This window comes from Xiphias gladius, chromosome 15 (genome assembly GCF_016859285.1).
Source record: "Xiphias gladius isolate SHS-SW01 ecotype Sanya breed wild chromosome 15, ASM1685928v1, whole genome shotgun sequence".
In the NCBI taxonomy this organism is placed as follows: domain Eukaryota; kingdom Metazoa; phylum Chordata; class Actinopteri; order Istiophoriformes; family Xiphiidae; genus Xiphias; species Xiphias gladius.
Window position 1 is genome coordinate 33,432,064 of NC_053414.1, and position 22,848 is coordinate 33,454,911.

Sequence of the window (22,848 nt, forward strand, 5' to 3'; positions counted from 1 at the left end):
ATTACCACCCACTGTGAGGTGATCAACACCTTGCTGGTCTGAGTGACACAACTGCTTCTGGAGAGAATCCACTCAAACATACATGCTTCATATTTCCAGTGTGGTTACAAATCCTGCCACTGAGGACAAGGACATTCCATTATTTATTATTATTATTATTCTTTATTATTATCATTATTGTCACTAGCAAGGTAGTGAGACTTTTAATTTGGGGAGATAAATAAAGAGTGAGATTGTGCCTGAACCAAAACATGTGTGATTTGTGCTCAGAGATTTGAACCCACAAACAGATTGCATCTTGAAATGGGAGACCCCTTGTCTTTACTGCCGCTCCATAGTGCGCACTGATAATGTATAAAAAAGGGAATTTCGCCCATTAGGTGTGCCATAGATTTCGATGATTGTCCTCAAATCGAAAAGCAACCTTATAGCATACAAGCAGAGATAAGCCGTGGATAGTTTGTGAAATTGCTTACTCCTTGTAACTTGAAGACTCTGGCTAGATGTTCTGATAGTCCAGTCATGTAAGGCAGTCCCACAGCAATAACAGTTCTGGTCTTAAGTTGGCATAGGATTCTCATAATTCACTCCTTGCACCCGTTGGCCCCGAGTGCCCCTCTGACCTGCTGAACTTCTCTTTCTCCATGCTTCTCCTCACTTTTAAGATGTATTACTCTGTGTAGGTGGCTGACAACATATCTTTAATGTTGTAAGTCTTGGCTAGATTCTGTGGGAGAGCCCTGTGTGAGTGGTGTTCCTGTCAATTGGCCACCACTTTGGTCCACACAAAACACTTCAGCTATCAGAACTGAACAAACTCCACCTGCTGATGCAGAAAGTAAGATGCAGTTGAAAGTTCTAGAAAAAGCTTTAACGTTGGCCTTGCATTAAGAAAAGGTCTCAACTAACAGTTATTTTAACACAGATTTAACAGATTTTATAATGCCTCAGGGAAGGAGTTTTACATGAAACATAGAATGTGCATACAATGCAATAAAATATGCAGGTTTTACTGTTGCAATTTCCAGGCTATTACTGCTTTATCCAACACATGTATATAGGATAGTTTTAAAATAAACGTATGTTCTTTCAAAATAAGGTTGGAAAATGTGTCACCCACCACATCAGAAATACCCAGGTACTCTTTCACAGCAGCTACCTTTCAAGGTTTGGCCTGAAGCTGGTCCATAAGCAGCAATCTCACACATCTGGCTAATTGCTCCAGAAATCATGCGTGACTATCAGACTGCCTGTAGTGATATGACAACTTGTGATTCAACTTTTCATGATGCCTGTGCATTTAAATTTTGCTTTTGTCAATACAAAATCTTCCTTAGTATGCATTCTCCTGTATGACAATCAATGCCTTTCTGCCAAAGTGAGAAAGTGTGTTTTCATCTAAGTACAGTGCAACAGGGAAAATCAAAGCAATAAATGCTAATATTATCTTGTAGGTATCCAGATTCAGCCCATATGAGTGGACACTAGAGGAGCCAGAGGATGGAGCACTGCCGCTAACAACCGAATCCACCAATGAGTTTGGGATCTTTAACTCCCTTTGGTTCTCTTTGGGTGCTTTCATGCGGCAGGGTTGTGACATCTCACCAAGGTTGGTATGGCACTTTCCTTTAGTATGAATGAATGACTTTTATGATCTTTTCTGTTAAACATGATTTTGCTTCACAGTTGCTGTTGACACTGTGAAAGGTGCTGTTTCTGAGGTTGTAGATATGAATTGAGTTTTACTGGACGGCACTATATTGAGAGGTTTTTGTAATAACTCAAATTAATATACATCAGCGTGACAGAATCTTAGATCACCTCTCAAGTTTTGATATTCTCCAAAGCATTATAAAAAGTTTTTTCATTATGTTGAATCCAGGAAACATAATATTCACTACAAAAATGAACAAATGCAAGTAACAGTAGCAAGAAAAAGTATGTGAACCCTTTGGAATGATCTGGTTTTCTGCATTAACTAGTAATAAAATGTGATCTGATCTTTATATAAGTCACAAATACAGAAAAACCCAATATGCTTAAGCTACTACACAAACCATTATAATATTTTGTGTCTTTACTGAAAAAATCCATGAAATATTCACGGTGCTGGTGGAAAATGTAAGTGTATTCTTGAATTTAATGGTCAAACCTCCTTTGGCTGCAATAATCTTAAACCTCTGGTAGCTGCAGATCAGGGGGAATTTTGGACCATTCTTCCTTACAGAACTGCTTCAGCTCAGCCATACTCTTAGGATGTCTGGTGTAAACAGAGCTATTCTGGGCTCTGACTGGGCCACTACCGAAAGAGTATTTTTTTTGTCTTAAGTCATTCTGTAGTAGATTTACTTTAATGTTTAGGGTCATTGTCTTGCTGCGTCAGCAAACTTCTACTGAGCTTCAGCTGGTGGGCATCATCCTGTACGATACACTGATAAACTCAAGGATGGTGAGCTTACCAGTCCCACAGGCAACAAAGCAGCCCCACATCATGATGCTTACTCCTCCGTACTTCATCGTACTTCATCCTTCATCCTTTTTTACTACAAACATAGTGCTGCGTGTCCTTCACAAAAAGTTCAGCCTTACTTTCATCAGTCCAGAAAACAGTTTCCTAGTAGCGCTGTGGAGTGTCAAGGTGCTATTGGCAAAATTCTGGTGTGCAGGTATTTTTTTTTCGGAGAATAGTGGCTTCCTCTGGACACCATGCTCCATGTAACCATGTACCATGACTTGCGTATGGTAGAGGTAATTAATCAACAAGCTCAAAAACAGTTTTTATAGATGGATGCTGAATCCTCAAAGGCAAAAGTCAAAATCAAATGTAGGACAGCACTCCAGTCAAATTGTTTATTCATGCATTGCACGAACTTTTCAGGCAGTTGCCCTTTCTCAGCATGCAAACTGGCACACATGTTACAACGTGTTACACAGTTGAGCTGTATAATATAATGAGGCGCAGCAATGTAACCAATAGGAGGACTCATCCTCCAAACACCACCCCTAACAAGAATGAGCTTCTTACAGGAAAACAAACCTCAATAAACCTAAATCTACAAATATCATATTATAAAAAGCAGGATAATGAGACATCTTCATTCATGCTAGACAGCATTAAAGTGCCAAAATAATGAATCCAAAGACACTCACATTTTAGTAATTTCTTTGAAACTAAGGTTGAACTATGATTATAAGCTCTGTAATGTCTGATTACAGGCGACTTCTCATCATGATTCCTAATGGAATATTTATGTTCACAAATTTGACTTTTTAGATTATGTTTTGTTTTGCCAACATAAAGTAAATCACATGGGCATTTAAGTAAATAAACAACGAAAGTGGTGTTACATGTGATTCTGCATTCAACAAAATTGAACTTAGAAAGTTACATTGTACACAATTATTGCAAGGAAAATTACCACTGGGTATGTTGGCCAAAAACGTGTGGGTGTTAACAGGACATCAGATTTGGCCAGGTAGTTTCCTATATTAGATGTCCTCTTGTGGCAGAATCCAGGAGGTAACTCAAAGGTTTTGTCAATATATTTGGGTCAGATGTCAAGATATGCCAATTTTTTATGAAGCACATCTTTAACAGACATAGAAATAACAAAAGTTATACATGGTGCAGGCAGCTTACTAGTTTTAACAGCTAAAACTTCATTACAATTAATTTGTTTCAGTTTGTTGAAAGTTTTATGTTACAAGGATTTGTTATAACCATGTGCAGCAAAGCATCCACACAATTCTTTGGCCTGTGTCACAAAAAAATATCTGTGTCACATATATGCCTATATTCTAGTAACTGACTGTAAGGTACTTCTCTTCAAAGCTTTGAGGTTATGATATAAAGCTCACTTGCGTTTCAGTGTAACACTGTTGCATATAGTAGACTCATGAACAGAGATGTTAACCGGCTTCAGTAATTCCTTTAAGCCTTTAGTTGTTACTCTGGGCTCCTTCTTTACCTTATTGAGCATTCTGTCTTGTGCCTTTGGAGTCATCTTAGCTGGGTGCCCACTAATTTCCAAGGTACTTACTTGTCTCCATTTATAGTGAACTTGTCTAACTGCAGACTGATCACTTCAAGTGATCAATCAGTTTATGCAAAAGGACAATTCTTGATTGTAAGTCCTCGGAGATCTTTTTTTTAAGCATGGTTCTCATCAGCAGATGCTTCTTTTGAACAACAAACTCAAAATGTTTGAGTGCTTGTTATAAGGGAAAGTAGCTCTAACCCACACCTCCAAACTGGTTTCAGTTCAGTTCAATTCAGTTTTAATTTACATAGTGCCAAATCATAACATAGTTTATCTTAGGGCACTTTTCATGTAGAGCAGGTCTAAACCGTAGTCTTTATAGTTATATTTACAGTGACCCAAAATTCCCCAATGAGCAAACACTTGACAACAGCGGCAAGGAAGAACTACCTTTTAACCCGGCTCATGGTGAGCGGCCGTCTGCCTCGACCGACTGGGTTGAGAGAGGAGGAGGATTTTAAAATCTAGTCTGGATTTTACAGGGAGCCAATGCTAAGACATGAGAAAAGTGATCTCTTTTCCTAGTTTCTGTCAGTACTCACTCTGCAGCATTCTGGATCATCTACAAAGTCTTCGTAGACTTGTTGGGACAGCCCGATAATAAGGAGTTGCAATTATCCAGCCTAGAGGTAACAAAAGCATGGACTAGTTTTTCTGCGTCTTTCTGAGACAGGATGAGCCTGATTTTTGCAATGTTACATAGGTGAAAAAAGGCAGTCCTTGAAGTTTGTTTTATGCGGGAGTTAAAGGACATATCCTGATCAAAGAGAACTCCAAGATTCCTGACGGTGGTGCTGGAGGCCAGGGCAAAGCCATCCAGAGTAACTTTTTATCATTAGATAATGTGTTTCTGAGGTGTTGGGAGCCAAGCACAATAACAAACAGTTTTGTGTGAGTTTAACAGCAGAAAGTTGCTCGTCATCTAGGTCTTTATGTCCTTAAGGCAAGCTTGAAGTTTAGCTAATATTTGAGGTTTTACAGCTGTTTCTAACATTCCTATGTTTTAAGATAAATCTGTGCCGGTTGAGGGCAGGAGGTGGTGTATTTAGTCTCTAATAGTTAGAATTTTATCATTAAAGAAGCTCATGAAATCATCACTACTGAGAGCTATAGGAATACATGGATCAATGGAGCTATGACTCTCTGTCAACCTGGCTACAGTGCTGAAAAGAAACCGAGGGTTGTTTTTATTTTCCTCTATTAAAGTTAAGTAAAAGGCAGCTCCCGCACTACAGAGGGCCTTCCTATATGTTTTAAGACTATCATGCCAGGCTAAGTGGGATTCTTCCATTTTGGTAGAACACCATATTCTTTCAAGTTTTCGTGTAGTTTGCTTTAATATACGGGTTTGGGAGTTGAACCATGGAGCTAACCTCCTTTGTTTTATTATCTTCTTTTTTATACAGGCAATAGAGTCAAGTGTCACTCTCATTGAGCCTGCAGCACTATCAAGAAGATGGTCAATTTGGGAGGGACTAAAGTTAGCAAAGGAGTCCTGTTATTTGGTAACATGGCGGTAAATTAAGTGCTGATGGAATCAGTTCCTTAAATTTGAGCTTTTTTTTATGTTCAACTCCTCTTCTGTTTATTTTTTAGTTAAATAATTTAGGTGGTCAGGGGCAGACACAGTCTTTATGGGGTTTTGGTGGGTGACTGCTGTAATAGAAGCACAGAGAAAACTATGGAGCCCAACATTGTCTTTGCATATGTACACACGACTCAACATTACATTTTTGGCCTCCGATTGGTGTAATCGGGGGTTGTTACCGCCGACGTGAATAACAATCTTACTATATTTACGTTTATCTTTAGCCAGTGTTTTAAATAGGACTCAACGTCGCCTGCTCTGGCCCATGGAATACATTTGACTATGGTTGCTGGTGTTGCTACCTTCACATTTCTCAAGATAGAGCTGCCAATAACCAGACTTGGTTTCTCAGCGAGTGTGTCGCTGAGTGGGGAGTATCTGTTTGAAACATGAACTGGTCGGTGGTGAACCATGGGCTTCTGCTTAGGGCTATGCTTTTGTTACAGACAGTCACCCAGCTATGCTGGGTCTTGGACCGGCTACCGTGGGACTGGCCAACTACCGTGGCTAAAAATTTGCTATCCATGATGTGGAGCCGTGCTTCCAATTCACATTCAAACCTGGAGTCCAGTTTAACTGACTGGACTCCAGGTTTGATAAATCTTGACTCATTCACCTCATGTTGATGTTATTAGCATCAGGGTTACATACTGTGCTTTTTCCAACCTACACTGTGAAAGTTTTGATTTATTCAATATGGACAAGGGCAATAAAAAGATTTGTGTTATTAGTGAAAATAAACTGTGTTTATGTATTATTACAACACAAATGAAGATCTGACCATATTTTAAGAAAGATTTATACATAAATGCAGATAATTCCAAAGGGTTCACTTGATTTTACTTGCCACTATAGTTGTATACTATATATACATACTATTTTGGAGCAAGAAGAGCCAAAGCTAAATTTCTGACTGTAGTGTTGCCTGGTGACATGTGGATGATGTAGAAAGAAAATGACACAAATGACACACTGTAGTATACAACTCCTGCCGTAATGGTTTAATACCAAAAGAGGAAGTGTGTTCCTGCAGCATGCTGTTGGCAGAAGTGCCACAAGGACAATCCACAGCGGTCCATGTTTCTCCAAAGACATTCAAAGTGAAACCAGAACTTCTAGGTTCTGGCCAGGAAGTAAGATAACCTCAGTCAAAGTCATCGGCATGTGTTAAAATAGAAATTACTAAATATCCAGCCCTATAGCCTTACTCAACAGTATTATTTGGTAAGCTGTGGTTCACTTCATTTGTCCAGAAAGGGACTGTAAGATTTTTTTAAAAACAATGTAAAGTTGTTGATTTAATAAGACCAACAAAAGAAATGAGAGAGTAAGGATTGTGGCTCTGTTCAAATAGCAACACAACGACTGCTGTGTCCTGGAAGACGGGAGGACGCTTTCTCAAAACAGAGTAAAATATGGTCAAAAGCCTTCAACTATTATGCTAAACTCTGTAGTCAAAATCCCTCAAGCTAGCCCATCAACTTCTCATCTGAGTGCTTGATTTATGAGACTGTAATAACAGGATACTTTGGCCTGTGTGTGTGTGTGTGTGTGTGTGTGTGTGTGTGTGTGTGTGTGTGTGTGTGTGTGTGTGTGTTTTTGTGTTTTTGTGTTTTTGTGTTTGTGTGTGCAGGTCTTTGTCAGGTCGTATAGTGGGGGGGGTGTGGTGGTTTTTCACTCTGATCATCATCTCATCATACACTGCCAACCTGGCTGCCTTTCTGACAGTGGAGAGGATGGTTTCTCCCATTGAGAGTGCTGAAGACCTGGCTAAACAGACAGAGATAGCATATGGAACCCTAGACTCGGGATCCACCAAGGAGTTCTTCAGGGTAAGGACTTCTCCAGGGGCACACAAAAAGAAATGTTTGCAGCTTACCACTAAGGCAACCTACAGTTTAAAATGATAGCAGGACACATACAGAAGGAAGATGAATTAAAGAGCAAGCCAACATGTTATGTTTTAGTAGGGTGTTGTTTCAGCACAAAACTGCTGAACAGCTTCAGTGCTCCTTGTCATAGGTTCTCAAAGAGTATGGGAGTCGTCTGGAGAGATGAACAACATTCTTCCAAAAGATATTCCCTTATTCTGTGTTTTGATGATGGTGGTAGAGAGCCTTGTCTAACACGTCATTCCAAATTCTGCCATAGGTCAGAACTCAGAGGTCACCTAGATGCATAGAAACAAATACATTTAGTTATGAAAAGCAGAGTGAAGAAGTGGTAAAAACACTGAGCTAAAAAAAACGTTAGAACAAAGCTTTGCTGGGGGAAAAAGAAGTGACATAAAAACCAGATGGATACGGTAAAGCAAACTTATTTATTGCTTAAGGAATTGTTCAAAGTCTGCAAATGGCAATAAATGAGGCAAACTACAAAGGAAAAGGGCCTGCAGGTGCTGCTAAAGAAAATAAAGGAAAAAAACACAAAGAGAACTTCTAAAAACAGAATTTTTGGTAGCTTACCTCTGGTTTGAACGAGGTAAAATAAAAACCTCTCATCCTGCTCTGCATATACAGAGGCACTGGAGAGGGTTAAATAAATGGGGATGGTTGCTGGCCAAACATATCAGCTTACTTATCCATTAGAAATAATAATGAATCTGTTTTTAACTTGACAACCCATTTTGACTGAATGCATGTTTGTTAAAGACCATTTCAAGTCAAAAACCAGATTTTCTAATTGTTACTCCACTTGGATGTTTGAGCTTCACTGTGAAGATTGATGAAGACTATGTGCAGTTTCTTTTCACATTCTTCTACGTAAGGGGGAATGTTTCTCTGGGTTCACCTAAATCTCTGGAAATCTCTCTATGGAAACGGGAAGCCTCCAGTAAACAGACACTGAAGATGCACTTTTCAGTAAAGTATAGGAGACATCTTGTGTTCAATACATATATATATTCATAGATTCTGGATTTTTGAATGAAGGAGAATATTTGTGGAAAACCCACATCGGACAGAACATTTTATTCAAAGCATATTTTTTTTATATGTTTACAAACATGTCTGGTCCCCCACTGGTCCATGACACCACTCTGCCAGTTTGCCGGTCCCCACATCCAAAAGGGTTGAGAACCCAATTATACACAATGGAACACCGAGCTGGCATTTTAAGATTTACACACTCTGCTTAATATTGATGGGGATATAATACTGTTAGGTCTGGATGGAAAGCTGAAATAGAGAGAAAAAGATGTGTTAACAATTTTAACTAGCTCAATGTGGACATACTCCGTGTCTCCCTCCACCACCTGCCTCCGTTATCCAAGCCCCTCTATCCACCAAGGTGCTGTATATGGCTCTTTCCTATGGGATGTGGTCAATGAGGTTAACCTTCAGTGGAAAGGCTTCATCGGCCGCGAGCACAGGGGGGCTCAGAATTTAGGCATTCCTGCTGATGGTTTCAAACTGATGAGCAGTTGGTGGCTGTAACATGTCAAGGTAGAGAAAAAGGAGACTGACGGACACATGGATTTAAATAAAGCAATTTTTAAATATTCTAAAAGTCATCTTTGTAAATGTTTCACAAGGAGATGTGTTCACAATGTTTATTAGGCTTCAATGGAACACAGTTGTTTACAAGAAAACTCGACATAATACCTCGAGGTATCCTGCGCTAAAGGGGCATACTTTAAGGTACCCAAGTTTGACAAACTATAGTATCTTATCTGTTTCTGTCTCTTTTTTTAGCGCTCTAAAATTGCCTTGTTCGACAAGATGTGGCAGTACATGAAATCAGCAGAACCTTCCGTCTTCGTCAAGAAAACGTCGGAGGGCGTCCTGCGTGTCAGGAAGTCCAAAGGGAAGTACGCCTACCTGCTGGAGTCCACCATGAATGAGTACATTGAGCAGAGGAAACCCTGTGACACCATGAAAGTAGGAGGAAACCTGGACTCCAAAGGCTACGGCATCGCCACGCCCAAAGGATCCCCATTAAGGTGGGTGGATCAGTATAACAATGCTAGCCAACCTGCACTGCCATGTACCATTCACACTACTAACCTGCTGCCTAGCATACTGTCCTTCTCCCCATTCACGCAGCTCATTTCTCCACACTCGAAACTTTGAAAGAGCAATTCATGCAACTGTTTTGTGCTTTGACTTACGGTGGTGGGTGGATTCAGAATTTCCCTTCCTCATTGCTCTGAAGTAATGATCACAAAACACTGGCTGACCACCTGCTATAGTAGTCAGGTGGTAATTAGCCAGTGTGGAAGCTGTGGCTGTGGTCAAGTGCAGCCCTGCTAAGGAAAATATCCTACCATGGGGAGCGATGTAGTCTGGTCCCAAGCCTTTAAGTGCCAATTGGGTGTTGCAGTATGCGAGTGTGATGAATGGGGCATGGCGGCTTACTCGTTGTTATAATAATCCACCTACCCTGATGACATCATCCCAGTGGTTTGTATTTTTACCATGGCTACCACCTCTGACCAATGGCTAGTGGTGGTTGCCGTGACCACTGGGGGAGGGCTGTTTAAGTGTGAGATTTCAGGTCTTAAAGAAATACTTCATCATAACAATTCTGCATCGGGAGTAGAGTTAGTATTATATAGTCTCTTTTTGTCTCAGTGTAATTTCTATAGAAGGGATATGGGGATCAATGTGAATTATCAGCCGTCCTCTGCTTGATCCATTTCCATTAAAACTGATTCCATATTGTTTCTAGTGAGGAGAATTTGTTTGCAGGTTTTTTCAAGGATCATGATGAGCTGGCTCTTAAAGACCTGGATCAAGGGGTTGTTGTTTATGAGTTTATGACTTAAACACTTTTGTGCATGTATGTGTGTGTGTGTGTGTATGTTTGTCTACGTTATGTGTCTACATTTCTTTTTCCATTAGAAATGTACTGTCTCCTACCAAAAGAAATAGCTAGAAATGTTTTATTTCTATATTATAGGTATATGTTTTATACAGATAAGATTTTAGTCGTTTACCCAAATCCCTTAGAACTTCCTGTTTTATTCCAGTTTGACTGGAATAAATAAACCCAGAGATTCTATGTCTTGTTACTGCTGTCTCTCAGCATTCAAAGTAACACGCTTCTTAGTGGTTTTGTTGCAGGAAAAAGGGTGGGTTTATGTAAAATTCCTTGGAATATTGCTCAGTAACATTTTACTTTACCGGTCCCATATTTTTCTAGAATTTTCAAGGAAGCAACTGAGGAAACTTCAGTTTCTTAGAAAGGATCCTGGAAAGGATTTAACTTGGTACTAATTCAAGAGAAAATATACGGAGTGTTCAGCTAATGCACTTCTAATTAATTAATTCCAATTAACTATGAGTGCCACAATAGAAAGTCATTTTTTCATATTTTTTTTTCAGTTCCCTAAATAACTTTCGGAAACCAAGAGAAAACACCAAATTAATAAATGTATAAAATATATGAATAAAAAGAGAACCCAGACAAACCTAAATGTACACTGTAGTGTTTTTGATCACCAGCAGCAATGTTTTTATGGCTAGGTCCCTGTGTCGTTTGTCTGCGCACAAGGATGCACATGCATGCGCAAGACAACATGGGCGACACAATATACAACCCTGCCAAACATGGACGTAAACAACACAGGGTTTAAATTATAGAATTCATCCACAAACATTTAATGAAGAAAGGAATCACATTCAACATGTTTGTGAGACCTCTACAATATACACAATAGACCTCATGCAGGAAAAGGTTCCTACTCTTTTCAAGAAAAAATTTTCCAGGGCATTTTCAATTACATAAGCGGGTATGTTAGATAAGGATCAGGCCGTAGACTAACAAGTTCCTCCTTTAAAACATACTATTGTAGTGCTGGAGGTCAACAAGGTCAAGCTGGAGCATAACCTTTGATGATGTCATCAGTACCAGAATCGCCCTTTGAGTGAATCTCTGTCTATCGATTTTCTCAACAACTGCTCATCCAAAAAACTTCACAGCTGACACTGCACTTCCTTGGGTCCTCAGCGATACACCCACCAAGAACGGATGAGCAGTTGTCGAGACAGTCAAAAGACAGACAGACAGACAGAAAGAAAGATATTTTTCCATTTATTAGTAGGATCATTAGTTGGATGTGTAAATCTGTGGCTGTATAATTAGACAACAACTGAAAAACTGAATCCCTTTTTCTTTTGAATCACATTGACCATTCTATTACAGCAACAACTATAGTAGCCTGATCGCTGAAAATGCAAATAGCACAGACAAACACAACTTTGATCTCCTTGTTGTGTGAAAGGGTGCTAGACATCCCAGTTAAACCTATTTAAAACCTACTTCCAGATTTGTGAAACCTTTACTGAGTTTTTTCCATACATACCATACATTAAAAACCACCACCTTTACAGGTTTAGCTTCAAGTTCAGGTTTTTTGTAATTTCCACACCTATGTTTGATTTACATAAAGGAAAATGAAATGTTGTTCCTCGTGGACCTCAGTGCAACATAGAATACCGGTCTAAAGAGTAAGAGTGAACATTTTTAGCTGGACCGCAACAGTGGGGGTTTTTTGATAAAAGCACCTAACGACAAATCTAGTGACTTTCTGGGCAAACCTTAGCTATTTACCGGAGACGAGAGTCACCAATGTCGCGCTGCGAGCATGAGGTCAGGCTTTCCCTCTGCAGGCACACCTCTCTATGCATCTCATTCAATTGAATGAGCACGGCAGCTGACAAAGATGTGAATGAGCTTCTAACTTTCTCTCTGAGTGATCATTTTACAGGTAAATAGAGCCGAAGTCATAGCACAGCCGTTGTCTTTAACTTATGTGTCTGGTGATTCTGTCAGACGACATCTCAGTTATAAAATCAGGATTTTAGCAGAGCAGAGCAGCAGCTTGGAAATGGCTTGGAAGTGACTGCTGGATAACATGTATTCTTAATGGGCCTCAAATCAGTTACTGTTTCATACTTGGCAACAGAAACAGAAAAACATGTAAATGAGAACAGCTTTATTGGGAATTTGGCTGTATTAAATTAGTGTATATGTGAGCACAGGCAGTAGGAGAGAAGCACACAGATAAATGGCTGAAACCGGCTTTAGCTGCTTTCCATTGAAATTAGTTGTTTCCAGTGGTTCTTCAACAGTTTTCAATAATGTCCTCAATTTTGCACATTGACTGTACACGGTCCAGCCATGTACTAGGTTTTGACCTGGTCTCGTTACATTATTATTAACAACTTGTTCTCCTCCTGCCACAAACTTGACATGTTGGTGGAAGTTTGATAAAACGGTCATTAAATTTGCATGGTTGAAGAGGCTAGCAGTGATGACAAATCTGTCAGGCTCTGCTGTTTGTTGTTTACTGATGCCACTGTACAGCTCTCACAAGTAGACTGTTACAATAACAACAGCGTTGAACTTCATGATTGTAAATTCCAACAGCAGAGCAGTCTTTGGACACGACCACTGCATTCTCACACCTTTTCTTGTGTATATAAACACACAGTCCACTGCCATGAGTCCTACCAGACAACAACAATTCTCTGTCATTTCAGTAGTGAGTGAGTAATGTGTCCAAAATATGGCCGTGTAGCCATGTTTCGATGAACACAAAACATGCAGGAGTACTTTCACAATGGATTATCCATTTTACTCACTCTATCAATCTCAGGCTGTAGCTCAGTTTCACTGCATAAAAGGTGCTCTTTTTTCTACATTTGAAGACATGTAAAAAACAGACACTTGTCAAACCTAGACATTATTTGACAAGTAGAATGCTGTAACAGTTACAGTAACCTTTATTCTATTTGTGAAAACACAAAAAGGGGGATTTCACTGCTTTTTTCCTATCCAGACCACATCACACAAGTTCTAGATCTAAAACCACTATACCTAGACTTGTCAAATCTGGACTACATTAACACGGAGACCACAAAGATTGTTTAAAACACAGTTTCATATTTTGTGAAACCTATCTATTTGTGACATGGTCTTTAATCTACACCTGGTCAATTGTTGTCTGGACCGAGAAAATGAAGTGAAATTGCCATTTTCTTGCTTTTATAAATAAAAGGTTCACAAATCTGAAAGTAGGTACTTTCACAACAATTGGTGCATCAAAAAATTGAGAATCTGTTGCTCAGTACTGTCTTTTAATTTTCCCAGGAGACTAACAATACATATGGTTCATTGTAAATAATGTTCATTTTCACACATGATGAATTCAGAGGTTAAGCCACAATACTATAATATCCCTCTCCATGTAATTGTCGACGGACTGTTCTTGCTGACAGTCTGAACACGACCTGCAGTGCAATTTTCAGTCACCCGAGGAAGAGTTACTCATCTGTTTTTCCTTACACTAAAGCATGAGCATCATAATATTCAAAATACACTGTCGACCACAATTTCCAAACATATTTGCTCATGTTTTCCCCATAGATCTACATCCAGATGTCACTTTAGCCACTGTTCCTATTGAAACACCGGCCAGTTGAGCAGTCTTTGTGACCTTTTGCCAACTTGATACAAAATCAGAACAAATTTGGCCTGCTTAGCATTTTTATACATGCCACAGAGCACGACATTAAATTTTGGACCTGTTTAAAGGAGCAGAACCAGAAATTCTTTTAACACTTGTTTTGCTTTGGTGGACGTATGCGCTCTACTGAGTGCCAATCTAGTTGTACTATGCAGTGCAACTGTGTGGAAGCATCTGCATTCGTTTCTTGTCCACACATTTATTCAGGTTTTTCCTTTAAATTGTCACCCATCTGTATGTGAAGGGCATGTGAGATGGCATCATCTACAGATTTATTGGACTTGTTGGCAAATTGAATTTGGTCAAAGGTCATAGAGAGGCAGGAATTAATGTGGGTCAGCACTAATTATTCCAGGCACTTCATTACAACTGATGTTAAGGCTATGGAACGATAGTAATTAAGACTGCTGACTAAGCCTTTTTTGGCACAGGGATAATGGTGGACTTAAAACGTGTGCACAGCAAGCAGCGACAGAGACAGGTTGAAGATGTCTGTGAACATAGGTTGCAGCTGGGTGGCACAGGTCTTGAGGACACATGATGGAATGTCATCGGGGCCAGCAGCGTTGCTTGATTTAACACCTTTAAATGTCTTAATCATTTCAGTTAAAGTGGCCTGCATGGTTGTTCCTTCCTCCAGTGTAGACACTGCTGCTGCCAGTGCGTTGGACGCATGGCTCTCAAACCTTGCATAAAAAGTGTTCAGTTCGTTTGGGAGAGAGATGGGGTGTCTGTTAACACAGCTGTCTGTGGTTTATAGCCTGTGATCCAGCCTGTGATCGCCTGTATTCACCTGTATTCCTTTCCAAAGGTGGCATGTGTCACTGCTTCCGTAGTTCTGTTACAGTCTGGGTCCATACTTTCTCATTTTTTATATATTCCAGGAATGGAAAACTCTAAAAGTTTGCCGGTTTTCAGGGTCAAGTGGGAACCCTGAAGAACCACTCATATCAAAAGATTTGTGACACATACAAATTATTTTAGAAGAATTTGTGGCAGTCACAAATTTTCTCTTAGATAAGATCAAACTTTTTGAGTGGTCAAGAACCTATAGTACCAGTAATATACAGATTGTAACCACAAAAGGTAAAAAATTATTTCCCTTAAGAATTATAATGTAATCTGGATGAATGAGTTTAAATATGATACTGAAATTAACTAAAAAAAATATATAACTAAAACATACTACATGCAAAATTTATATTTTCTTCGTCGTATTATCATCATGACTCGCCAATTTACTCAGACTTTTTTAGGTTTTAATTTTTTGTATTGCATATTTCAGCACAGCAGCTTGTACATCACAGCAGCTGTTAGCAGCTTCCCTCACTTCGACAGCTGCCCCCCTTTATAGAGCTTGCTGGTCGCAGGTCCAGTATCATCCTTTGTTGCTCCTGACATAACATCACCTACTATAGGTATAATATTCTCTCGTCCCGTCTTGTGATTTTCATGTTGTCTTTAAAATTTAATTTCATGTCCAACCATTCCCTATTTATTTTTGTAATAGTACTGCTCTGCTCTGATTACACAACATTGGCAGCTGTATAATTTATACTTTCAAATTATTTTTGGTCCTCTACTACCGTTTCTATTTTTGTCTGCTCATTTGATATTGGGACTTGAAGCTCTGCGGTGTAAAAATCTTTCTGTAATTGTTATGTGCATTGTTGATGTGAGTTGAAGCTAAATGAATGGAAGCCCTGTGTGTACATGTCTGCGCGTTGAAAGAATTAACATCCCTTTCCACTTTAAGTCAGGTGTAGTCTTCATTTAATTTATTGTGGCTTAACCCTCTGAATCCATAATGATTAAAAATGAACAGTATTCACAATGTAGCAATGAATTGTTAGTCTGCTGTTGTAGGCCATCTGCATCTCACCACCGAGTATTAGAGATAAACTTCAATCTATTTTTTTGACGATGCTAAAGTGTGCTTTCAATTCAGAAGTTAAGGGAAACTTAAACAACAGTCATCGGTTACTCTTTGTTAACATTTTTGTGAATGAAACCTACCCACAAATGGAGCAGACCAGGTAGACTCATATTTTAAGGGTTTAATTATATTGATGAAATCTCATGAATGCGCACCTACTCATGACCTGGTGATATTCATCAAGCTGAAGTAAGCGATTTGTGCAGTTAAGAGAGTTTGGTGAATTTGATTTGGAACTTTAGTTTGAGCAAGCCTCAAATAAAAAGGAAAGATAGATTTAGGATGAGAATAAGAATCTGAAATTGTTCTTCCACAAGTCAAGAATGATTTAATGTCTTTGTTTATTTACAAGAAAACTCCACAGTCCAACTTTAAGAGGTGTGGTACAGTTTCCCTATGTAAAGGTTAACATAACCCTTAAATTCAAATATAAGTCTTTCTTCCAGTATATTTTTAAAAAATGCAACAGAGGAGTGAGGGGAGCATGGCTTCATGTCTGACTGACTGACCACCACTGTAGCTGAGACAGGAAGATGTAAAGCTGGTAGTCAGCTAACCAGCCATGACAAGATCCTGTCGGACTGCTGGAAAAACAGGGAGTCTGGTGGAGCTTTGAAAGTCACTAGAAGCACATTTATGGTCCTTCGAGAGATTCACTACATGGATATCTGTGTTGTAGCTATTACACAATTTCCCCTTGGGGATGATTAAAGTATCTATCAAACTAGCTCCACTAGCAGCTGTCGTCCGAGAGGCTCCAGCGTGTGTGTCTGTGGTGTTGTGTCAGTGCATCGCTATGGCCCAGCTGTTTATCACCATTAACGTTACTGTTTGTCTTCCCTAAGTACCTGTTTATGCTCCAAATACAGCATAGTTATCGATGACCTCATGTGTTGGGTTCAGCCAACAGAACCCCATCAATTCACACCAGAAAGTAAGTTAGTTAGCGTTACACATTAGAAACACAGCCTTGTTAACCAAAACAGCCAGTAGCTAAACCCCTAGCCTAATTATACAGCCATAGCCTGTCACAATCAGTTTCAGCAGCAGCCACTCATATCTTAAAATGTGACAATCTTAACATTATGACTAAATTACCATTCATTTAAATTTACAAGCAAATATTATATGTCCTACATTCTCATTCTCAATATTCAGTTGCAAATGGACTAGCTTACATTACATAACATTATCATAATAAAATGAATATTACCACATTGCTATCAAACTAAGTGTAGGGCTTTACATAAAGTTGGATAAAATAAATTTCCCCTTAAGGTTGACATGACTGTTTTGACTGTCACAAATTGAACCTAATACATGGAAAGCTATGAATTAAGTTATTTCTCAGCGCCTAACCTGTGCCAGCCCCTGGAGCCAGGTACAGCCAGCCACAGCACTGGGCATTCCCACTGGCCTTGTTATCGTTGCCACTGGCTACAGCTACAGTCAGAGCTCCAAAAAAAGGCTGCCTCAATAATGTTAGAAAACTGGAAGTCTAAATCTCTTGTTGAAGGCTTCTGTGGATGAATTTTTGATATTTGAGGTCTTGTGTACCTGAACAAAACCCACGGTATTTTATTCAATCCACAGCGTATTTTACATACTGTTAAAGAACACCTTTACAAAATAAACTGCAGGCACTTTGCAGCCTGTGATTATCAAATATAAATAAATAACCACCTTCCTCTTCTTCTTCCTTACAAGAATTAACTAGAAAAGGCGACAAAACCACCACAGTGGGTGTCTATAGACTTTATAAAGCAATTTTAAGCCACATAAATCGAATAGCCCGCTTCTGCTTATGGAATTAAGCAGAATAAAGCATCATGAGACAACACAGAGATGTGGTTGCAGCCCCCATCTTCAGTGGGATCCCAAGGGCTTGGAGATGAGAACCACAGACAGGGTGGGGAAGTCAGAAAGTATTTAGAATGGACTAAAACATTGCTGGGTTTGGTTATTTTATGGATTTGTTGACAATAACAAAATATAGAATAACACCAGTCTTATACTTTTTAATTAACTTTATAAACTGTGGGTTTTAAATTGTCTCCTTTGGAAGTTCTTAATAAATTTCAAAACTTACAGATATCAAAAAAGGAATGTTACACAAACCCTTCAGATGATTTCACACTTGAAAACGCAACTTTCTGTACAAACCATATACAGTGTAATCTGTAAATAGAAGGTCAGGGCCTCTTCTTTGGTTCTGTACTCCAAAACACTGGAGTACATTTGAATGCGGAGTTAAAGTTACGTCCATGTCAAATGAACAGTGAAGGAACTGTACCCTGTGTATACTTATCTTTGGGTTCCTAATTTTAGGGGCCAAAATTTATTGGACAAATAAACATGTGTTTAGGTAAAGTCATCATATTTAATATTTTGCTTTAAATTGCATCAAGTCAATAGTAGCCTGAATTATATGACCCATAAACATAAGCACATGCCTGGTGTCTTCCCTGGTGATCCTACAGTATACCTGACTTGGGCAGTCAAAAACATTCCACTAAGAAAGGAACGAATACAGGAACTGTTTTGCTTGTACCTGTCTAGGATGTTTATCCTGCTGCATTGTCCCAACATTTGAGGGCTTTATACTGAAAGAGTTACATATTCTATATCATCCACCAAATTTGAATTTGAATATACTCATACACCGATATAGCTGAAGTTGATCAATTTAACCTCACACATTGTTTAAGATTTAATCCAATATGTTGGAATACAGAGATAACCCGATGAAAAATGTGTCACTGTCCTTCTACTTACAGACTGCATCAGAGTTTTTATATCTTAATGTAAATAATGGTTTGTGTGTGTGTGTGTGTGTGTGTGTGTGTGTGTGTGTGTGTGTGTGTGTGTGTGTGTGTGTGTGTGTGTGTGTGTGTGTGTGTGTGTGTGTGCGCGCACTTTGAGCTGCATGCTAGTCACTGTGTTTCTCACATTTGTGTCTTTTCAGCACACTGCAGATGGCTGTATAGTTCTGTCTGCCCTGCCTTCTCTTTCTCCTCTGTGTCTCTGTATTGGTGTCTCTGTCAGATGGTTCTGAAAATTAATTTTTCTTCTGCAGAATGTTTTAATGACGATTGCAGTTACCTGTATTTGTCATATTTGAATTTAAAGCTGCATTAAGCGATTTTTTAATTCAAAAGGGCAGTATTAACTCATAGTAATGGGTCTTATATACTCAAGTATATTGACTTATCAAATTTATATCAGCTTTATTAGCCTCAACAGAGCAACCTGAACAGCCCAAAGAAGTCCTCTTTACTGAATAATCAAAGGGCACTGGGACAAGTATTTATCTCTGCAGACCAGAGCCAACTCCAAATGGGACAGACTAGTAGCAGCAAGGAGGTGTGAATATTGCTAACATAATTTTGAAAGTAAAATGGTCATACTTTATCATTTTTTATTATGAATTTTCAATGTTTTCCTGTGGTCATACCATTTGATGTAAACCTAAGCACACTTGACCATACCGTAAAAATGTCGAATTATCTTATATTTTAAAGAGAGTTACTAATCTGGGCATGCAGCAATTCCTGTCGCAAGGTCTCCTTGCACATTATTAACAAAATGGATCCTTGAACACCTTGACGCTTCAGGAAGCTGACTTGACTGACATGATTCCCCAAATTAATTATAATATTCAGAACAATGGTTTTTCCATTACTTTTATTTACTATTTAATGGTTCTAATATAAGATTATGCCAAACTAATTGATAGAGTGTTTGATTGATAATTTCACCTTTCATAAGCAAGTTTAATTATTTGGTATAAAGTTTTTAGGGTTGAATGAGATTGATATTTTTTTCCATTTTCGTCTAAATATTCTCTCAAAATTGATTAAAACCAAAAATTTTAGAGAAGGTCCTCAAAAAAGAATGTATCCAAGTTAGTTGTAAGCTTATTTCGAAATTTTAACTCCCTTAAATTTAACTAAACCATATGGACAAAATTTGCATCACCTCAAACCTCAAGCTACATTAGAAGAATTAAATTAGCTGGATGAGAATGACCAGGATCTTTTAGTTAGCTAATATCATGCTATGTTGGGTCAGTTAAACCGTGTTTCAAGACACAAGACCCAAGCTTGAGCCATCAATTCATTAGAAAAATATAATTTTCTTCTGCTTTCTAAATGTTTCACTAAAATTTTTCACCCATTTCTTGCACATGCTTTTCCTGAATTTTTTTTTTTTTTTTTCCTAGACAAGGAGCATTCAATCAGTTCATTTGTCAGTGAAGAGTCACTTTTTTTCTGTTGGTGCGACGGTTGTAGTGGGGTGTTGGAGTCAGTGAGAACCATTCAGATGGACTTTAGGACTTTAGAACCAAAGCAATGAGTTCAGAGAAGTTGGAGAGCTAAAGAGCTGGGTGTTGACTCTGGTCAGCATGGCACTGACAACCCTTTTACATGACTTGACTCAATTTTAATACCAAAAATATCACTTAATGGAGCTTTCAGTCTAACCCTTAATCTGCTCTGTGACTGCTATTCTTGTACTATTCCATGGTAGAACCAGAGACATATTTTTACATTTTTTAAAACTTTCGTTCAGAAAAATTCTTGATTTTGAAATAAATACTGGTTGAATTATTAACAGAATACCCTACAAACATGATCCTCCACTCTTCACGTCTCTGCTCCTAGCATGAACTTACACTTGTCCTTTAATGTTTTTTTATGTTGCCACTATTGCAGTCAAACTAGATGATTAATCTTGTAATGTAAATGATGGGTTCAGTTCAGAAAAAAAATGAAAATTGAAGTGCTCAATTGACATGCTTTTCATATTCAAATTATGAAACACAAATATAGCAATGAATATATAGTCAGTGACAAATCAGTTGCTGATATTATACTATATTACCAACCAATCAAATCTGTGGTGAACTGAGCCCAGGCCTGTTATTAGTAACATTATTACAACACATAATATAGAGTATTTTAGATGTCTTAAAAACTGTAGCTTTCATTAGTCACTACATATTACACAAGGTTCACTATTGACAAACTTGCTTGATTTTATGCATGAAATACCACACACCATTCTATTTCACCACCTTTTGTCCTGCAATTACATCATTATTATTATATAAAAAGCTCTTCCTGCTGGATTTAGGTGCTTCAAAAGATACACAAAATCGGTGACATGAGAAGAAGACCCATTAAAACAAACCACTGGGCTGGTTGCACAAAGATATATTAGACTTGTCTACAGATTTTAGCCACTCTTAGATATGCTCTGGTGTAAATTAGTGAGATTGTTTCACAAATGAAGATGGGATATTTTTTTGAAGCCTAGAAATTATGCTGTGTTCGTGTTATGTGCAATGATTACATTAAGATACCCCAAGGTCTCTTTCTAACTTTGTTAGGTGTTTCACTGTGGGAGATATACAGCACTCCTGGATTGCTCACGCTCTCTCAAAGGCATAAAGCATGTTGACCAGCGAGGGGATTGTCATGCAGACCCTCATGCATTAGCATCCAGCACTGCATGTGCCAAGGATGGCCTTGAGACATCTAGTCTGTAAAATTTGTATCACCAAAAATCACAAATATCCCCTACTCACACTCCCTTAAATTGGGCAAACAACATGGCCATGCTTCATCAGATGTTAAGCCTTTGTTCCTTTACTGAGGAGAATGGTGGTGGGTGAAAAGCTGACACATCCACTATGGGGTACTGACAGGCTGAATCTACCACTAAGGGACAAAATCTGGATTGGGCTGCAGGCACACTTTAAAGACCCCTGGTGCAAACTACAAGCAAGAGGGACAGATGGATAAGGCCCGCAAGTCACTTGCACACTTAGCTGTGGTCAAAGCTAAACAGTGCAGTCTTAATGAAGAGAAAACTTTGGTAGGAGGGCTGAAATTGCTACCCAGTAGTTCCAAAGGGCTATCAGGATTAGTGACAAACCTTGCTCCCTCACTCTTGGCAGAGCAAGAGAGGTCAGACTGAGTGGAGGGAAGGCATAGAGCAGCACAGTTAGCCATGGGGTGGGCTAGAGCATCCACACAAGGAGGTGCATTTATGCCTGACGCGAAGAAAAACAGTGGATAAAAGGTATGTTTCGGTGAAAAGATCTACAGCTGCATAGTTACTTCTCTGCTAGATTTTATTCCACCTGAGGATGGAAGGTCTACTCATTGTACAGGGCTTACCCCCTGGAAAACATATCTACCCCCCTGATAAGGGGGAACATGTGTTTCATGAGCCTCGTGCTTTTCCAGGTAATTCTCCTCCAGGCTATCTTGTGTGTAGGAGTGTAGGAGTGAATGCCATCCTTGTGCTTGATTTCAACTACTACAGTGGAGTTTTCACCTAACATGGTAAAGTGCAGAAAATAGAGAAGATGCAGAAAATCTTTCAGTGCTGAAAATACTCCCTCACAACACTGTCCACAGTGGGACTCCCCACACAAGAGCTGGTGGATTGTTTTGCATTGTGATGGAGAGCCGCAATGCAAAACAATTTTACTTTTACCCTGAGGCCGAGGAGATCGCAAGGACACAGTCATAATGATTCCTCCCAACATTGAAAATCCCTCATTATAAGAAGCCGCAAAGATACTATCTAAAGATATTAGTTATCACTGAAGCCATGAGGCAGATAAGGCACAGGCAAAGTCTGAACGATACAACTTTCCCTAGCTGAAAAAGGTAGAGACACTATGTGAAAGAAGCTATTATCCACTCTCATAGCGTGACTTATTTTCATCCCCAAATATTCTGCACATTACACAGGTTCTTACTGGCTTTCTGCCCAGTTGATTTTGAACCCAAAGTCCCTG

At 39.0% G+C, this 22,848-nt stretch overlaps 1 protein-coding gene across 1 annotated transcript in view; it reads left to right on the forward strand.

Moving 5' to 3' along the window:
* The window catches only part of LOC120800583 (glutamate receptor 2-like), a 101,955-nt gene that overhangs the window by 53,711 nt on the left and 25,396 nt on the right, over positions 1 to 22,848 (forward strand). The window contains exons 14-16 of the mRNA XM_040146784.1: positions 1,455 to 1,609; positions 7,262 to 7,460; positions 9,321 to 9,568. Coding sequence (XP_040002718.1) covers positions 1,455 to 1,609; positions 7,262 to 7,460; positions 9,321 to 9,568 — 602 coding nt within the window. The remainder of the gene's footprint in view (positions 1 to 1,454; positions 1,610 to 7,261; positions 7,461 to 9,320; positions 9,569 to 22,848) is intronic.